This window comes from Poeciliopsis prolifica, unplaced genomic scaffold (genome assembly GCF_027474105.1).
Source record: "Poeciliopsis prolifica strain line A6 unplaced genomic scaffold, Auburn_PproV2 SCAFFOLD004, whole genome shotgun sequence".
NCBI lineage: Eukaryota > Metazoa > Chordata > Actinopteri > Cyprinodontiformes > Poeciliidae > Poeciliopsis > Poeciliopsis prolifica.
The window spans coordinates 11577049-11596254 of record NW_026562379.1 but is presented as its reverse complement, the minus strand read 5'-3'; the positions used below and the strand labels follow the sequence as shown (position 1 = coordinate 11596254).

The 19206-nt window shown below is 41.1% G+C and overlaps 2 protein-coding genes across 2 annotated transcripts; one reads left to right on the top strand and one right to left on the bottom strand.

The window, feature by feature from the left end:
• Nucleotides 1-1253: 1253 nt before the first annotated feature.
• LOC129359309 (E3 ubiquitin-protein ligase rnf152-B) lies at nucleotides 1254-5948 on the bottom strand. Its single transcript, XM_055028852.1, has one exon. It carries the CDS (start codon nucleotides 5524-5526, stop codon nucleotides 4756-4758), a length of 771 nt encoding a protein of 256 aa, XP_054884827.1. The 5' UTR covers nucleotides 5527-5948; the 3' UTR covers nucleotides 1254-4755.
• A 1920-nt stretch (nucleotides 5949-7868) lies between these two features.
• Nucleotides 7869-19114, top strand: sgpp2 (sphingosine-1-phosphate phosphatase 2). Its single transcript, XM_055027775.1, has 5 exons — nucleotides 7869-8335; nucleotides 9671-9832; nucleotides 14448-14627; nucleotides 17684-17773; nucleotides 18396-19114. Exons 1-5 carry the CDS (start codon nucleotides 8129-8131, stop codon nucleotides 18936-18938), a joined length of 1182 nt encoding a protein of 393 aa, XP_054883750.1. The 5' UTR covers nucleotides 7869-8128; the 3' UTR covers nucleotides 18939-19114.
• Nucleotides 19115-19206: the final 92 nt, after the last annotated feature.

Sequence of the window (19206 nt, the reverse complement as noted above, 5' to 3'; positions counted from 1 at the left end):
GGATGGATGGATGGATGGATGGATGGATGGATGGATGGATGGATGGATGGATGGATGGATGGATGGATGGATGGATGGATGGATGAATGGATGGATGGATGGATGGATGGATGGATGGATGGATGGATGGATGGATGGATGGATGGATGGATGGATGGATGGATATCAAAAGTTAATGGTTTTACATGTCAGAGGTCCAACATGACAGGGCTTAGAATAAAACCTTGGGGGACTCCACAGGAAAAAAGGCAATACTTTAAACCATGTGTCTTAAGTATTACATCGTCGTCTGATATGTTTTTCAAAGTATGACCATGTTGTCAAGAAATTCCTTTTCTTCTAAATTCACAGTAGTTTGCTTCGTTTTCTTCTGAGAGTTCTCCAAAGATCTTCCAAAACATTCTCTTATATTTGGTTTTTTTTTTGTAGCAAAGATTGATATGCTTGAACAACTCATCTTTTTTTTTAATGAATATCAAGTCCAAATAGTGAATAATTTGTTTGCTATTTATTTTCTTAATCGCCTTCAACAACATTTTGTTTCGCGTATTTCGAAAATGGCAGCCTTACTTGCACCACAGTTTGAGAAACTGATCACACATGATTTTCTTGTAAACATACCTGGATACAACAGCCCTCACTTCCAGTAAATACAAACTTGTTTATACACTGTTGATATATCATGAATGTGGCATCTTTAATAAATGCGTCATGTCGGTTTTGGAACTTTTCGGTTAAGCCCGTGATGTGACGCATGAATGCATCCGCAGTTAACTGCTGAGTAGTCCACCCAGGCTTTTATCTGTCCTGCTCATGAAAAGCTTGTTTTATTTCAGCCAACAGGGAGGCCTTGTATGAACTAGTATGACTAATCTAAGAGATATTAATGGAAAATTAGCATTTAGCTCACTCTGAAAAAAATCTATTTGCACTTCATCAAGCTTGAACCACCAGAAGTTTACTCTGCATGAAAAATGCAACCACCCTGTTGCCTGACACTAGAAAGAGATTTCACTTTTTTTTTTTTTTTTTTTTTTTTTTTTTGTTCACTAGCATGTAACATCCTTAGTCATCCAGTAGGGGGCATATTTGATGCACAGCAGGGAGCTTAATGTGTCAAGTTGGATCATACTCAGTTCATTGTGAACCACATTATGTAAGAGCTAAGATGAGAGAAAAAAAACTGCCTAAGTAACAGGCCTCTCTAACAGCTGTTGCTTTCATTCTGCGGAGAGACAAATGAAACCAATGGGACTGGTATGCATGTTTCCTTTATTACTGAAACGTGTTTATGCATGTAAATCAGCACATAAAGAACATTTCTCTGTGCAAATACATTTGGAACTTGAACGACAACCACAGACTCTCATAAAAACTGACAACGTTTTCTAGGTCCTCAGAAATAAATACATTATGCTTACATTGGTCAAAGGTTTTTACCCCATTACTTGTGTAAAATAAGAGGGTGAAAGTGCATCGTACTTGTTGGGGAAAGGTCGAGCAGGATGATTGGAGCAATGGGACTGGCAGGGCTCTAGCTCCATAACCATCAATAACCAGGGGAAACTGGCTTTGCTGTTTCCCTCCTCCACTGCAGCCAGGAATACTTTCAAGCAGAACCGCTCAGAGGAAAACATGTTAGCTTCACAATTTCTCAGTTTTACATTAATACAGTTCATGTTGACATTTTGTTTTAGATTATGAAGCATCAGAATTGTACAATCACAAAAATAACACCCTCCAGTTTAGTCACCTTCTATCACACTACACTGTCTGATCCTGATTCTGTTGAATTCCGTGGAGTGTATTCCAGCATGCAAACATTTAAGGTGGAAATATTTTCATTACATCATCTGCAGGGTGTTTGTATAGTTACCTACCAGCTTTCAACATCCATAATCCTACTGCATTTACCTAAACTCGGCCACATTCAAAATAAAAATGTTTTAGAAAGGTATTACCTATTACATTTTATATAATATATAGTTATAGTTTAATGAAGGAAATACCTTTGTAAATGTAATGGACAATAGTAGCAAAGTGCTAACATTATCTACTTTATTTTGGTGGCAAAGCCTACAAAATCATTTTAAACTTAATTTTACTAAATATGTTGCTTAAGCAAACTCTTCTTCTTCATCTGGTTCAGTATCCAGAAGACACCTATCTGGAAGGGCGTTACAAATTGTGTTGTCAATTAAATGTTAAAAACTACAAAGAGACTGGTGGTTTTTGTGTTGGAACAAGAATTAAAGATTGCATCCAGCTAAACTAGGTCAGCTACAGTGCTAATGCTTAAGCTATGTTAGCTAGCAAGATGAAGTCAGTCTTGAAACAGTCTTTGCCAATGAGTGACAGTGAGGTGTGGTTGTAAGTGAAAACCACAGCGTTTACAATGTAGCCTATTCAAGTGTTTGAATACATTTAAAATGTATCACTACTTCAATAACATTTCATGCCTCAATCTTATATTGATGTGTTAAAATTATATTAATGTGAACGTGTGTGAATGGAAATGACTGATTTCATGTAAAGCGTCTCTGAACGTCTTGCTAAAATAAGTCCGATTTCCATTCCATAACTCAATTTATTTGTAAGCTTCTTTTTAAAACTGGAGAACAAAAAAGGGGAGTGAAACGATGTAACTGGTTAGAATGCAACTCATTTAATGAATCGACTACATTTTCAGTCTACGTGACGTCTACTCAGAAATATTCATTTAGATTTATATATATCACAAGAACAGATTCAAAATGTTTATTACCATTTTATGCCTTAATAGAAAAAAGTATTGTTATGTGTGCTTCCTTGTTAGCAAAGTGGACAAACCAGAAGAGCAAAACAATCTAAGCAATCAGTTACAACTAATCAAATTTTAGAACATGTTTGGAAGTTGTTGTTTTTTAGCAGTAGAACTTACATGATTTCTACTCAGAAATACTCTATTACCCAAATTGTTTACAAATTGTTCAATTAATTTCAATGTTAACAGTGTAGGTGATTAGGCTCCCTTAATACAGAACAAAGTGGCTACTATGATAATATGATCCGTGTTATGGATAAATATTTAGAACACAAACCATCAATTTTTTAAAAGTTAAGAGCTTTTTTTTTATCTTAGCTACTATGATTATGCTGATGATAAAGTCCAACTTGTAAGCTGAGCTTTCTAACCTTGAGGCAGGCACTGTCAACAAAAGCCTGGTCTTTGCTGGGGTGGTCAAGGGAAAGGAGGACCTGCCAGTTAAACAAGATTAGCTTAATTATCAGTTAAAATTTTGCTAATACAGTTCAATAAAAGTATTTCAAAAATTGATTTTTGTTTGATAATTTGGAGATAGAAAAAAATCTTCTAGCTAGCACAGACATGAGGGTCAGGTTGGCAAATCTCTTTGTTTTCAGACAAATTCAAAGAAATTCATTCTAACATTTAAAGACGTAATTTAACAAATTGAAGAGTATTTTTGTAACCACAAAAATTAAGCCCGTTGAACTAAAAGTTATCAGTTGTATTCTGACAGTCTGTTGTTTGAGTATAGCTAATTGGTTTCCAGGCCTAATGGGAAATGAACCAATTCAAAAATGGCTCACTGCACCTGTAAAGGTGACACAATTCTTAATTATGGCTTTGGAGAAAAAGAAGAGAGGTGAACTTGGAAGCAGCTGAAGTGGGAATCTGGACTGCACCTGCCCAACATTTCTCTCCTCGGAATCAACATGCAAAAGCTTTTACATTATTCTAACATACAAAAAGGTGCTATACGTCGGAAAACCCTGTCTTTAACTTCCAGAGTGTGAGTAACAGATGAGAGCAGATGAGGGAATCCCCATTTACACCAGAGCTTCGACGCTGTCTGATTCGGATAGCAGTGAAGTTTACCTTCATTTAGAAACACGGTGAGGCACAAAAGTCAGGAGACAACCTGTCTCTTTCATCATAAAGTAAAGAAACGAATAGAATGACCTCACATGCACTAAAGTAGCAAAACACGAGTTCAAAATCACAAGTTGTCTCTTCGTATTCCTTTGCTTGGAAGAAGTGGGCAGTAAAAACAGTACCATCCTGCAAGATAAAGGTAAAGCACAAAGGAAGGTCTCTAAAAAAAGGCTGATCACGCCAAACATCCTTGCAGCAGTTGTCCATACCTCTGACCTATTTACATGATTCCATTGTGGATGCAGCTTAGCTGGGATCCGATTTAAAGATTCACCACATAAACACACAGTAAGCATCCATCAAAACCAAACCCTTTCAACCAAAACCCCAAAAGTGAGCATATCTGTACAATAACACTGGTGGGTGTTTCTGAGATGTGATTGAATCACTGTGGACAGTTATCATACAGTGAGTGGCACAGTGGGGGTAAATGCATATTATATAGCTAGACAGTGAAGGGCAGGGTACCAAACCCAAAGCTAAGTACATCATGTTTCTTTATCAAACCAAATACACCCCAAAAATCTAATCAAAGCAAGAAGTTCACGCAGCAACACGTCCAGTCAGCGACCACCTCAAAGTCCAGTGCATAAGTTTAGGAAAAAGATTATCAAGGATCAAGTTGGCCTATATTGCTCCAAACAACATGAAGGCCTTTAGGTGTTTGCTATACTGATAAAAGGCCATTTCCCCTAAAAATAAAAAGTAAAGGGAGCAAGAAGACAAATCAGTTGCCAGGAGGTTCCTATGTACATGGTCTCACAAACACACACACACACCCACACACACAGCCCTGGTACATCAGAGCCAGCAGCCAATCAGGCGTTCCTCCTGGAGTTACTGGTAGCTGACGCGCGGCCTGTCTCGTGGTCAGGTCTGTATTTGAGCCAGCAGATAAGCCACGTAACGACCACCGAGAACATGGCCAGGATACTGGCGACAGACAAGCAGATGGGTCCGGCCGGAGAAGGGGGGATGCTGTGGCTGTGCACAAAAATCAGGCCCATGAACAGCAGCACCAGCATGGACAGGAACGAGAAAATCACGCACACGCAGCCGGTGGTCAACGCCACCCTCTTGCAGCTCTGACAGCTGTCGTAGCGCACCGAGTCCTGAGAGAGGGTAGTGGCCGTGGACACTGTGGTGGAAGGGGTCGCCTGGCTGGCGCCGGACGCGCCCGACGCCTCCTCACGGCGGAGGGCGACCAGAGCCGGGTGCAGAGGCGGAGGGTACGGCGGCAGAGCGTCCTGCGGCAAGGGGTCCGAGTCGATGTAGAGCGGGAAATCCTCCGTCACCTTGGTGTTGTTGGGCAGGTTCTGGATCCGGTAGTCCGGGACGGGCGTCCGGTGGCGACACACCGGGCAGCTGATGCGCCATGGCCGCTCCTCCCGGAGGTGAAGCGTGTTCAGGCACTCCTCGCAGAACGTGTGCAAACACTCCAAGATCTTCGGAGCCCGCCGGTCAAGGTCGAAGTAATTGTAACAGATTTTACATTCGTACTCCTCATAGGGGAACGCCGGGGAGGCCTCACCGGGGGGCTCCGCTCCGTTTGACGGCAAGTCTACCTCTGCCATGTCATCTCTCGCCATTCACGTTCTCCGGTGAAAACAAAGGGAGCTGGCGGACAGATGCTGATGACGGTGCACGTCTCTCCTGCTCTCCCCCTCCCCTCCACTGCTCTCATTGAAACGCCATCGTTGCGCGTTTCATTAATCCCCGCTGCTCGATCCAAACGGCCGGGATCCCAGTGAGAGGCGCTGATCAAACGGCTCTCGAGCGGGGGACGATGATGTAATGGCGGTGACTCCTGCGGAGCGCGGGGCGCATCATCCACTGGGTCCCAGCAGCATCTCTCAGTCTCGAGAGCGTGTTGTTGTTCTCAGAGCTCCAGCAGCCAGATTACGTAGACGCTGCGTACAGTGGGATGCGCTCATTTGGGGGTGGGAGGTGGGAGCCACTTCATTGTTTCCTGGAACAAAGAGCGTCAAAACTCACCCGACTGTATATGGCAGCAGAACGTCAGCTCCGGCCAGCTGTTTCTCCGAGACCTTCTCACTTTCTCTGACCTTTGACTGTCAGCGTGCCTCTGTTTACTGTGTTGAACACCAACTGAAAACGATTAATCAAATTGTTTATTGCGTTCGAATAATTCATATGACTGAATATGTAAACATCCCAGTCTTTAAAGCCATGAAGCCTAAATATTATATGCCTTACATGGCAAAGAAACCCCTTTAATGTTTTCATATTTTGTCCCAGTACAGAAATTTCTAAAATATTTCAAAGGAATTTTATGACAGGCAAGAAGCACATTATTGAGAAGTACACGGATATGTATGCATTATTTTCAAAGTATTTTTTTCTTGCAGTGAACATCTGAAAAGTGTGGTGTGAATTTGTATGCATTTTACTGCAATTTGCAATAAGCTTTATATCTTAGCTTCTTTCACGGTCAAGCTGGGGCTTCAGGTCACTGGTAAACATTAGCGACTCGGTAAACTAGGTTTTATTTGAAGGTATCAGACTGAAAGGGTTTGAATAAATGTGTACCATTTTTCAGATTTACATTTTACAAAAAAAAAAAGAAAATAGATGATCATTTTTTCTGTACTTCATTATCTCCCCTTTAATTAGTCTGTCTCATAAAATCCCTATAAAACACACAGAAGTTTGTGGTTGTAGACTGAAGGTGTGAAAAAGTGCAAGGGTACAAACACTTTTTCAAAGGACCATGGCTTACAACAACACCTCTGGGGGTTGACAGATGCTGGAGCAAAGGACAGCTGCAGCTCAGATGAATTCTGATCTGTTTAGGGACAGAAGAAATACAGCCAAGCAAATCCAAAAGGACAAATGGATGATGACTCGAAGGAACACTGCAGCCACTTTAGAAGCTACAGAAGCTTATTGTTCTACAGGAACTGAGTTTGTGGTCTGATCCGATTAAACTGTCCTCCAAAATAATATCGAGTCATAACTTATGTTGTGGTAAACAGCTGTGCGTAGCGTGTGCACGCCCAGCTGTTCATGCTGACGTCCATTCTTGGGGACAGAGAAGAAGGGTTATAAATAGTTTTTTGTGTCTGATATGAGGCTTCACACTCTGAGGTTAAAGTTCTTTGCTAATATAAAGCCAGAAAAGGGTTAGAGTAGTTCTGTTGCTGATAGTTTAAAAAAATGAAATAATTAATGAAATAAAAATAATTTCCTTTAGTATATGCAGCATGCTGTTGTGATAGCACATGCATAAAAAGCAAAAAAAAAAAACTTTAAAAAGAGTAACATTTAATCCTGACAGTACTTCAGTTGTGTAACAGCCTAAACTACAGACCTGTTCTGGTGGATCTGTTTTTTGATGCTTTGATTTTTGGATGGGTTTGTATTTATTGGAGAAGGCTGAGAGGCACATGGTGACGTTGGAAGTGTTGCGCAGACCCACTGCATCTGTCCTAAGGACAACTGTGAGTTATGCATGCAATAAATCTTTCCTTTTCTGGAAGTGTGGTATGAAGGCATGCAGTGGTTATGGATGGATGGGAAATAAAATACAAAGCAATCATTATAGAGGTTTGCAAAAAAACAAAGGCTGGGTTGATAGAACACATTCCTGCATTACAACCGAAAACAAACAATCACGGCTGCAATGGGATAGCTTAAGAGTGAAGCATCATCATGTCTTAGAATGGAATAGTCAAAGTTCAGACCTAAATCCAATTACGAATTTGCAGCAAAACTTGTAACTTACAGCCACTCTCTTTGTAGTCTGATTGAGCTTCCTTTTTTTTTTTTTTTTTTTTTTTTTTGCAAAGCAAATTTGATCAAATTTATTGTGCAACGCTGGTAGAAACATAAACTAATCTGCAGGTAATTCCTTCCCCAAGCTCCTCTGTCTCTTTCTCTCTATCAGTCATTGACGTATGTTTACGAATCCTCACGAATCCTTGCAGCAATATTAGGCTATAAATACTTTCCACTTGCTATGTCTGGTATAAAGGTCACAGAATCGCCACCACAGACTCACAGCTACTGGTTGATCCCTGTTGTAGCCCCGCCCCCGCTGAGCTCACCTGTGACACAGCAGCCGCACCTTGCCGGGATGTTCGCTCTCATTCTCCGTGATTTCTTCTACGGAAGGCAGATCAGCCGCATCGCTCACCGACACTTCCTGCTCCGTCGGCCTGCTCACCCGACATGCAGGAACTGATGGCCTACCTCCAGGATCCGGAGCTTGTGGCCCGGTTCCAGAGAAGATGCGGGCTGTACTTGGTCGAAGGGTCCCATCCAGGCCCCGGAGGGAGCCGATCTGCGAACGGAGCCCCGATCAGGCGGGAGAAACCAGGAGGGCAGCTGGAGGGAAGCAGGGACCGGCAGGACAGCAACTCAAACTATGAATACAAGGTCTCTAGATATCCCTGCTAATATGTTTAGAACAAGAAGAGAGCTGGAGTTGGTTTACACGTAGATCCTGCATCAGATACATTAGAATAAAAAAAAGGATAAACCAACTGGAGAGCACATGCTTAATCAAAGCGTCAGATCCAAAGTTTGACTGGCTTTTCTTGTCTGTCAGGTCTGCTCTTCCTGCGCAGCAAGACAAGTCGTGTACAGGATGTTTATGCTTTTTTACTTTCATATAAAAGGCTAAATGGTCTATATTAGCTATATTAAACAAACTTTTAGAATTGAATCAATAGAACTCATGTATTAGGTGTATAGATTTTACTTGGGCAGATTTTCTGGGGATTTTCTGAGTAGACACTTAAGTAGGATGAGTTAATGAGATTTTAAAACTCTGCTTACTAAAATAACACCGATTATAGTTCCAATAATGTTCAGATGAACTGAATGGAAATAAGAAAACACAAATTTTATGATTGTTGTATATATCTTTTGAAATTGATACTCTGTTATAAACATTAATGTGATAGAAATTGAAATCATTTGAATGAATTGTTGAATTAAACACTGTGGTAAATTCATTTTTGTGGTGTGTGTACAAAATGAGGATAAAGGAAAAGGGTGTAGCCACCAGACAGTGGGCCGGTTGCAAAATTGGATTAATGGATCTAATCTTATTCCAATGATTCCTCTGCTGGCTTTAGCTGCAGAGTTCTATTATGTTTTATGTCGGTCTGTGCAGGCAGGGCCACGTTTGAGTTTCTCCTGGTGTAACACATATTGCAGTTTTACAAAATCACTGTATTAACACTGCAATTTAAAAGAATATATTTTTTATGTGGCTAAGTTTAAAGGACATTGTTGACTTCACTGGTATATAATGGTGTGTAAAACTTGCATACAATGTGATTTTGATTGGGCTACATAGACCCAATCAAAATGACATATCTTCTCTGCCATACTCGTAAAAGTGTTATAACAGGTGACTTTTCTGTTCGGACACCACAGCTGATGATGGTCTTTTATTTTCAATACAGAAATATTCCTTAATGCCCAAAAGTGTCTTTCTTTTGAGAGAAAAGTGTGGCATGTGTCTTTCAACGAGCTGACTGGCAGTGCGCAGTCAGATTGAAGTTGTGTAAGAATTACATACAGGAAAAAAACCATTTTTAGTAGGCAACTTTTCTTGGAGTCAGATCATGTCACAGTATTGCAACTATTGAGGGCTAGTTTTGTTTGATAAATCTAGTAAGTGTTTGCTTTTCTTTAACAAACACATCAACATAGTAGACATTGGCAGCCAGATTAAATAATAATAATGTTTCCTCTGTGTAGGACTGCAAAAAGCCTCAGTATGAGGTAAGAAACTGGCTGCTCCACTTCCTCTTCCTGTTCTCAGCTGGTCTAGGTCATGAAGTGTTTTACATCACCTGCCTGCCCTGCATACACTGGAATCTGGACCCGTTCCTCTGCCGCCGCCTTGTCAACATGTGGACCGTAAGTTTCAGCCAAAGAGAGATCACCTCTGGCCGTGTATATCTGTGAGATAACCTTAGCAGGCACAAACACAAACTGTCAGGATGATGTTCTCCTCCTTCACAATACCGCCTTTCTTGTCATGTTGCTCTGTCTCCTTCTCTTCACCTTTCAACCTCCTTTCATCGTTTGACCTCCTTCCAGTGACCTGTCTCTGACACCACCAAGGCCATTATATCCTCAGGCCAACAGGCAGGGACACAAGGGCTAGCTAGTCTACGGCCCCTGACATAGCAAGACGACACATAAGAGGACATCTCAGCGCCAAAAGACAGCTTGCCTCCCTCTTTTAGATGTTTATTGAGACAGTGTCCTGCCCTGTATGACAGGAAACATGTCAAATGAAACCTTCATGACACACAGGCAGTCATACCGCCTCACTCCCTCAGAGTGTGTGATGGGCAGCGTGTTTTTGTGCCCTTCATGTCCCTGCCTCAAGCGCTCGGTGGGTGCCCTGTATCTGAACCCCTTGTTTGGCCCCCCAGGAAGAAGAGAGACTATTCTTCTGGTGCGCCACGGCCCCGTGTGAACTCCATTTCAAACACACACATAAACTCCAACACACACATACTTGCAATCTCTCTGTCGCCTGCTAAACACACTCATTGCCCTCCCTCGAGTTAGGCATTACCAGCCTCACTCTGTAGAGTGTTTTATTGGCCTCATCAGCGTTTGAGCTTTCTCTCTCTGAACCAGCCATTTGGTCTGTCTGCCCTGGGGGCTCATCACCCTGCACCTCTCACTCGCTACAGCGCCTTGCCATTGTGATGTTGGAGTTATCTAAGGATAAAGCTGAGCTACAGACATAAACACACACATGCTTCACTACTGTCCTTTAATGTTCTTTCTTGGTTTTCATCGCAGATCGACTTTGATTGACTTAGAAAACAGTAGTCATGCGAAACTATATGGTCAGGAATTGCATGATAGTTTTGCAAAACTTTAGCATAGTACATTGGATATTATGCAAATATTCTGCCAGAGAGAATATTTCAACATATGCTTGCAGGTAGTAACACTAGAAGCCAAATATATTAATAAAAGCAAGCACTAATCCAGGATTCTGGTGTATTTAAAAAATAAAAACAGTTCTAAGCAAATCTGAGGGGTTATATAAATATGATTTATAGATAGTGTATTTTTTTTATACAGTGGCCCAGAAGGGCCAACAAAAATAAAAAGCCACAACGGTCAGATGTTACGGTAAAACACAAGTTACAATAAACTTGCTAGAATAACTTTGGTTTTACCATAACGGTCCGAAAATGTCGGAAAACGTCACCGTATTTCCTTTAGCACTCCATGTCAAATTTTTCTTAAGCAGATTGTTTTATGCTCCTATTTCTACTTTTATGTTTTTTTTTTTTTTTTGCTTTGCAGTGCTGTCTTTTTCTTTCTATATCACAATGACTTGGTCGGACTTTTAAGAGACAAACTCAGAACTTTGAGAAAGAAAGCGTGTTTTCTGGAGTAACCCATAGTGTTTTGCTTTTTGTATCAGTTGTTAAAAGAAAGGCACTTATTGTTTTACAGATGTTGAGGAGTATTGCAGAAATACACAAAAACAGCTGAAAAAAACTGTAGTCATGACACTGTGGAAGAAAAAGATACTCATCACACATAGCGTGTCTCCGGCCTTACAGACAACAACCTGTGCACCAGCCCACCGTCTCAAAATGCTCACACCCGACAGTCCTACCCAAACGTGGAAAGATCAAAGTCTGAATCTGCTCTCGGCTCGATCAATATACTTATTCACAAAGTCAGACAATCTTTAACTCTTCCCTTAATGTGCGGAGTGTGTCTGTGGGGTCAGGCCTTTTGATGTGAATGTCACAGAGCCATCAATGAGGCAGCTCAATGTGATGTCTGTGTAGAAGATAAGGGTGTCGCATCATGCTCTTACTCGAGCTGGACGACAGATTCAGTGTGTGAGGACAGAGACACACTGTCGTATGGATTACTGTATGAATACAGCGTGTGTACTGAATGAGCTTGCCATTGTCTGTCCCTTGTTTATTGTCTGTTTTCTGTTAGGAGTTGTGCATGTAAAGTCCAGATGAATATGGTAATAGCACATTTTATATTCAGAAATGACCCAAGGGCAACATAAAATGGAAAACAGCATCTGTACATAACAAGGCTGCAGTGAATAAAAGTGCAACATTGTTTTTTCCCCTTTAGTTACAGTTAGATTGTCAGTGTTGTGATTTTACTGCAAATTTATGGTCATTGTCGTTCCGTATAAGATTTGTAGGAGTTAGCTATAGTGTCATAAGTTTAGATTGGTGTTGTAACAACAGCTGTCACCATCAAATTTGAGGGTGAAGTCATTTTGGCCGCCAGAATCTGTATTGTTGCCACACACTGCTTTACATATATATAATTACACACACCACTACACAGTAACAGACTAGAAGGAGAGCGGAAAAGCATATACTTAAAAACAAATGGAGAAGACACTTAGTCTCAGAAATATTTTTACTTTTGTTCACATTTTGCCACAAAGAGATTTGTGTTTTATTAATATTTCACATGACACATCAAAATAAAATGTTGCAAAGCATTAAGGTACCAGGAATGGGCTTTAATCTGAGTCATTTTACATGGTGAATGGTAAATCATCCTGCATTTGTTATCTGCTTAATAAGGTAGCACATTATTAAGTCAGAGGACTCCAAAGCACTTTATGCTGCCCATGACATGAGTTTCCTTCCTGAAACTTCTCTTCATAAGGTCCAACACAGGCAATTTTGTTTTCCAGTTTATGGAAACTGTAAAACTCAGGCTCTGATTTTCCATTGTTAGGTTTTGTGATAATTTATTTTTTAGCTGACTTTGGCTATGTCATAACTGTAAACTCCAATGGTCAAAATGTTACCCCCTCTTCTGACTTCAATTTCTAGCACTGACCCTGCATGATAAGATTTTTATAGTTATAAAAGAAGTAGATTGGTTTGTGAAAACAAAACAAAAAAAATCTGGCTGCAGTCCCATCTAGTATTTATGTGAGGAGTCAAGCTATTTTTCAGGTTTTGTTTCGTATCATCATCGCTTACCCTCAATATTGCCCTTGTGGCTAAAACAGAATGAATCTCTGCAGCCTGCTTTCCTCCTGTTCAGTGTCTGCCTCAAGTCCTAAAAAGCTCACTGTGTCTCCACATGAGCAGAAACAATGGATCAGTCGAGGTACTTTAATGTCTCCTTTGCCATGGTAACAAAATCTCACTGATTGCTGTATCAAATGGGATTGTAATAACAACCTCTCTGTTCTTCTCCTTAAACACATACATTACTGTCCTGCTCCCTCTGTACTCACTGCCTTCCTGCTCCTCACTAAGACAGCCATTCATTAAATATACAAGGCCTGGCTTTAAATAAACCTGGAGCCGGAGCGGGCCTGCCTATCCCGTCGCATATTCTCATGAAAGAGAATATGCAGCATATTTGGCTGGGCGCAGATGCAGAGACGTACACCCACACCCACCCACGTGTGAATTCACCTTGCTCTGGTCTTTTGTCAGATGAATAGCAAAGTCTCACCTAAAGATGCTGAAAACAGTGCATCAGCAAAGTCTGCTGTCTTCAACTCTGTTTCTTATAATAGATTTAGTTACTGCACATTTGCAGCATTGTCACTTTATACTGTGTGGGATCTGCACTTTTGTGCAGCTTGATCCTTGAGTTGGGATGCTGATTAGATATTTATGAGAACTGGAGGTTAGTTTCAAAGCAAATGGTCATCAGGATTTTTACTTTTTCAAAAATCGTTCTTCCTTCATTTGTGTGTTTCTTTGTTTCATTTTACTCCTTTCTGGTCACTAGCCAGAAAGGTTAATTGTAAGAGAAATATGGAGGTATAAGTAACTGAAATGTGCAAGTTAGTGGTTGGTAACAAGTATCAGAATATACCAAGGTTTTTGAAAAAAATAGGGCTTCACATTACCTAAGTTTTTCCATCATAATATGGATCATAGAGGAACAAAGCAGTGCCCCTTCTGCACTGCTGGTCAGCTGGATAAATAAAGGCTTTTTCTTCTCTTGTATATGAGGCAGACAGTTTGTTTTTGGAAATATTTAAATTTTCAAACCACATAAGAAGTCATGGCAGGAAGCAAAGAGAGCACAGAGAACTACAGACGCAAAACAAGCAGAGAGCTCAGACTATCAGCCAGCCGATATCACCCTGCTATCCTCACAGGAGATAATCAGTGAAGAGTAGAAAAGCAAAAATACTCATAAGGAACTGATGTGATACATGATGTGTCTGATTTTAGTCATTGTAAGTGGGAGAAAAAGTTTGACCCAATTTATTCTCCACTTGAAGGCTTTTCTGTTTGTTAGTTTTTTACATTTTAAAGAACAATTAAAATGTATTTTTTTTGACTTTATATTGCCAAAATGATTAGAAAGATTAAAAAATTAAGCATAAAAGAATAAAGCATGTCATGTTTTTTTGAAGCTGTTTGTGTTATCTTATAACTGGCTCATTAGGATGGTTTGTACCTCAGTACATGAACTGCTGCCATTAAGCATTAATAAAAACACTAAAAATATCTATTCATCTCTGCTCCAGTTGGTGATGTACGTTGGCCAGTTGATGAAGGACCTGCTGAAGCTTCCTCGCCCGCCCTCACCGCCTGTGGTCAAGCTTGAGACACGCGTGGACGCGGAGTACGGACTGCCGTCCACCCACGCCATGGCCGCCACTGCCATCTCCTTCACACTTTTACTGAGCGCTCCCTCCAGAGTACAGGTAAGCGTACATGTTTGTTTGCAGTGAAACATCATGGACTAGTACTTCCACAGGTTAACTGGAAAACAAATATAGTGGATATGTATCAGAGTGCGACCGATAAAAGCAATTTATGTCTTTTTATAGTTGATTTTACTTTTCTTTGAAATACAAACTAATTCATTTTAACGTTGTCAGAAAGACTTCATTATAAAATATGATCAAACTCACTTTCAAAGTCGCAAATCCTATCCAACATCTGTTGTCAAAGTGGAGTCTGTTTCAGAGTGCTATCCACCTGCAGTCTGCAGGTGACTTTTTCAGCTGAAATAGGCTCTTATTTTGAAGTAAGAAAGGAAGCAGTTCACAAGGCGTGCCGTTGTGGTAAAGGGGTGACAAACACCTGGAGACAAACGCTTTGAAGAAGTCCATTGCACCGTCTCCACATTGATTCAGGAGGAGGATGGCTCAGTGACTCTATGATGTTGGCTGGGTTTTCTTAGAAAACGTTTCACCACTAGACCTGCTAAACTTAACTTGATTGAACTGTTTAATTACTGTGACTGAATTGGAATGCACATAATTGACTTTGGATGAGTCTTTATGACTAAGAAGTCCAAATTAGGAGCATCTTCTCTATGTCACTGTTAATAGAAAGCAGAGAGTTAAAGTGTTTCTAAAACCACACAATTCAGAATGGCTTTATCAGCCTCCATTAGAGTCTTTCACAGCTCCTTTGAGAAGTTCCCATACTCTCATCGTGTAAATTAATCTTTCATTTTGGGCTTTTAAGAACCTATTTGAATTGTTGTTTTGAAACCCAGTTCAAAACTACATGTGTTCAAAGTGTTGTAAAACAAAAAAACAATGGGTGCACAAGTTATATTAATTCTGGATCTATTTCAGTTACACTGGCTGAAATGTTTGCAGGCGCCGCACCAACATTTAGTGAAGAGTCTCTCAGTAAGCTGCACTTTGATTGCACACATTTAGTAGCAATCAAAACCTAAGAGCAATCAGATCATAAAACACAGGATCCATCCTCCTCAGAGCTCAAGCAGGCACCACACAGTTTGTGCCTGCTGGGATTTATTTATTCTGGGGCTTTTTCATTTATAAGACAAGTTTTGGTGAATGTGTGGAAGCATCGTCCATGTGGCGGCTTAAATCCTGTATTTTACGCTACTGATTGTTGTTCCTGAAAGGCGTTGGTTTTACGCGCGCTCAAGTAAGATTCAGGATGCCAATCTTTAGTTTGACTTACAATAAAGTAATTTATTGTCTGGACTATGTCCATTTTTCTACTATTTCCATTGAAAACCACAAATTCGACATCAAACCAAGCACAGGAGAAAACTGTTGCCTCTTCCCCTTAACAACCATGAAGAGGTCATGGTTGACCTTAAATAACCCCGTCCCCTGTCAGACACTCAGAACTCAAAATAAAATATGCCCCCTGGTGGCGACAAACACAGGAGAGGATAAATGGCTCCTCCAGTCCACAAATACGATCACATTTTGTCTAAATGTATTAATCTGTGGATTTGAAGTCAATCCTTATGATCATATCAACTATGCACAATGTAGCATTACACAGACAGAAAAACAGCCCACAGCATAACACCACCACCATGTACTTCGTTTTGAAGATCTCGCATCAATTCCTAAAAATGTATTTCCTACCAGAGATAAGTGTGTGACTCTGTCTCTTATATTCTTGGTTAAAATATAGTTGTTCTTTCTTCATGGAAGTTGGACGGAATATTCTGAAATTTTACTCAAGTAAGAGCAGCAATAGTTAATCAAAACATTGCTCAAGTAAAAGCAGTTGAATGAATGTAACTAGTTTCAACGTTGCAAACTATTTAAATCAGCTTAATTCATAAAAGGTCCTTACTTTAAATATTTGTTGTGTCATTACCACTATTCTGGCTGCAAATGAATCACCTTCTATAATCAAAAAGGCAGGGAATAGTGTTAAATCAGCATCCTTCCCGACTTGCATTACTTTGAGCCATGGGGTAGCAGATTGAAATGAAGGGAGTGGTCCTGCTGTCCATCACATGCTGTCCTGCCTGCTGGACAATGGGCCGTGAAAGGCAGGCGCAGCCGTCACCATCAGTCACATATCAGCCACACCCATCGAGCTGCTGCTTCATCCTCTGATAGACTGCAATGAGTCAATGACTGTCAGACCACTTCTCCGCCTCCCTCCTCTTCACTCTTCCTCTTTTTATCTCTCCATCTCTACTGCCAAGTCAATAAAACACTCAAGGAGCCAATTATTAGCTGTCTTAATCAAGCTCTGTATTGTGGTGAAGACCAGGACGAACGAGAAATCGCCTCAGCCGGGAGGTTTTAAGCGGGCTCTGGAGCTGTCAGACTGATTTGTGGTCAGATCATTTCCACTTGATCTCTGCTCAGAGGGTCAGAGAAATTGGACCAACAACTGAGACACCAAAGTACAGTAGAGCGTTTAACTGTGCCCTAAAATTCCTCCAGGAATCCCCTGACAGAGAAGAGCACGCACAAATATAGATGAGAAGCAGGCTGCTGCTCAAGTCCTCGGGGCAACTCAGCCTTTTCCCAAAGCAGGTCGGAGGTCACGGCAGTCAATCACAGACTGACTCCCGAACCCCCCAACCCCCTCCTGTCCCTGGTATCCTTTGTGGCCATTCAGAAATAAAACCCCTCCCTCTTTATGAACTACCACTGAATAGGCTTCCAGCTGCAAAGGACAGGAAAAGACTAAAAAAGGCGCTGAGGTGGATGAATACAGGAGGCTTCTCTTCTCACTGTTATTTAAATGGGAATGGGGGATAAAAGCTGCCACCATAGGTAAAAGTGTGTGCGGGGGCCGGAGGGGAGTCTAGGGAGCAGGAAGAGAGAAACACTAGCAAGACAAAGGAGCAGTGCGTTGTTGACAGGCAGGCTGACGCAGAGAGGAATTACATGTGAATATGCAAAGATTTGATGAAAGCATGAATATCTGGGGGAAAGTGTGTCATTTTTCCTTAGAATTAACTTGTGATTGTGTCAAAGTGATGCTTGGTGGTAAATGTGTGTTTCTGTGTCAGTTCTGCTTCCAGACAGGCCTGCTGATCGCTGTGACGCTCTCGTCTCTGGTGTCTCTGAGCCGGCTCTACACTGGCATGCACTCAGTTCTGGTGAGCCAGTCACCACCTACACACACACACACACACACACACACACACACACACACACATAGGCGATAGAAATATAAACATAACAAATGCAGGCTTGTAGCTATACTACTGATTTAGCAGAAATATCCTCAACCAACTGGTCTTATTAGGTTGTGCTTTTTTGTGGTACATATTTCTTTCAACAAAAAAGAAAACTCAACAATCCACAGGGAAATACTCATATAGAGGATCTTCAAAAACGACAAATATAAGTCAACAAAATCTATGCAATATTTGGAAGCCGGTCCAGCTGAACAGTTTCGTTCACTTCCTCCGCTGCCATTGAAAAACTACAACCATCATTTGCTTTATCACAAAAGCCTGGATCATTAATGATGCACTTTTAAATCTACTCTGTCTTGTCTTTACAAAAAATGTAACTCAGCTGCCAACTAATGAATGTCAGGAGGTGGCATCGATGCAAAACCTTTGATTTGGACAACAATTATGCCTATAGCCACAAATTATAACAGTCTCATACATCTCAGATTTGTAGAATTGTTGGATTTTAGTTAAGAATCGAACCTAATGACACTACGTCATCTAACATGCTGACTAAATCCTGCCATTGCTGTGCTTTCAGGATGTGGTTTGTGGCGTTTTGATCACTGCCGTCCTGATTCTGCTCACCTACCCTTTCTGGGAATCCTTCGACAGCTTCCAGCTGACTAGCCCACTGTCCCCCATCATCGCTCTGTCACTGCTGCTCTTCCTAAGCTACACATACCCAGAGCTGGACCATTACAGCACCACACGAGGAGACACCACCACCATTCTCGGCGTGTGCGCTGGTTGCTCAGTAGGATACTGGGCCAATGTGCAGCTGGGCGACGCTTTTGAACCCCGGGGGCCGTTACCTGTCCCTCTACCCACCGTAACGGCACTGTCTGTGGCGAGAGGGGCTGGACGCAGCCTGCTGGGAGTGGTTGCCCTGGTGGGAACTCGGCAGATAGTGAAGAAACTGAGTTTGGACGTGTTGTATTCTTGGTACAGTGCTCCGAAAACGGATAAAAATGCCAGGAGGAAGGAGATAGAAGTACCATCCAAGTTTGCAACATACACAGCTGTTGGACTGGTTAACTCTATATTGGTCAACAGAGTCTTTGCTCTGATTGGGCTTCTATGACCAGTAAGACTGACCTGTAATTACCTCAACAATGAACTTCATATTTATCTTACTGTACATTATTGAGCTTTTATAAACAGAAAAACAAGTCAATGTTGACGTATAAGACTGTATATAAGACTGTATATATGACTTGTGACTGATCTTGAGCTTAACTGTAAATAAAACAAACTTGTTCACGCAGAAATAAAGCTTTCATGGTTCTAAATTTGATTGTTTGAATCAAAGGTTAGAGTGCAGTTATTTATGTTTCAAACTGAACTGTAGC

Coding starts and splice junctions, on each gene's coding strand:
- sgpp2 (XM_055027775.1), top strand. CDS start 8,129: ATGCAGGAACTGATGGCCTACCTCCAGGATCCGGAGCTTGTGGCCCGG. Junction 9,833..14,447: donor GCCTTGTCAACATGTGGACC/GTAAGTTTCAGC, acceptor TCTCTGCTCCAG/TTGGTGATGTACGTTGGCCA. Junction 17,774..18,395: donor CTGGCATGCACTCAGTTCTG/GTGAGCCAGTCA, acceptor CTGTGCTTTCAG/GATGTGGTTTGTGGCGTTTT.
- LOC129359309 (XM_055028852.1), bottom strand. CDS start 5,526: ATGGCGAGAGATGACATGGCAGAGGTAGACTTGCCGTCAAACGGAGCG.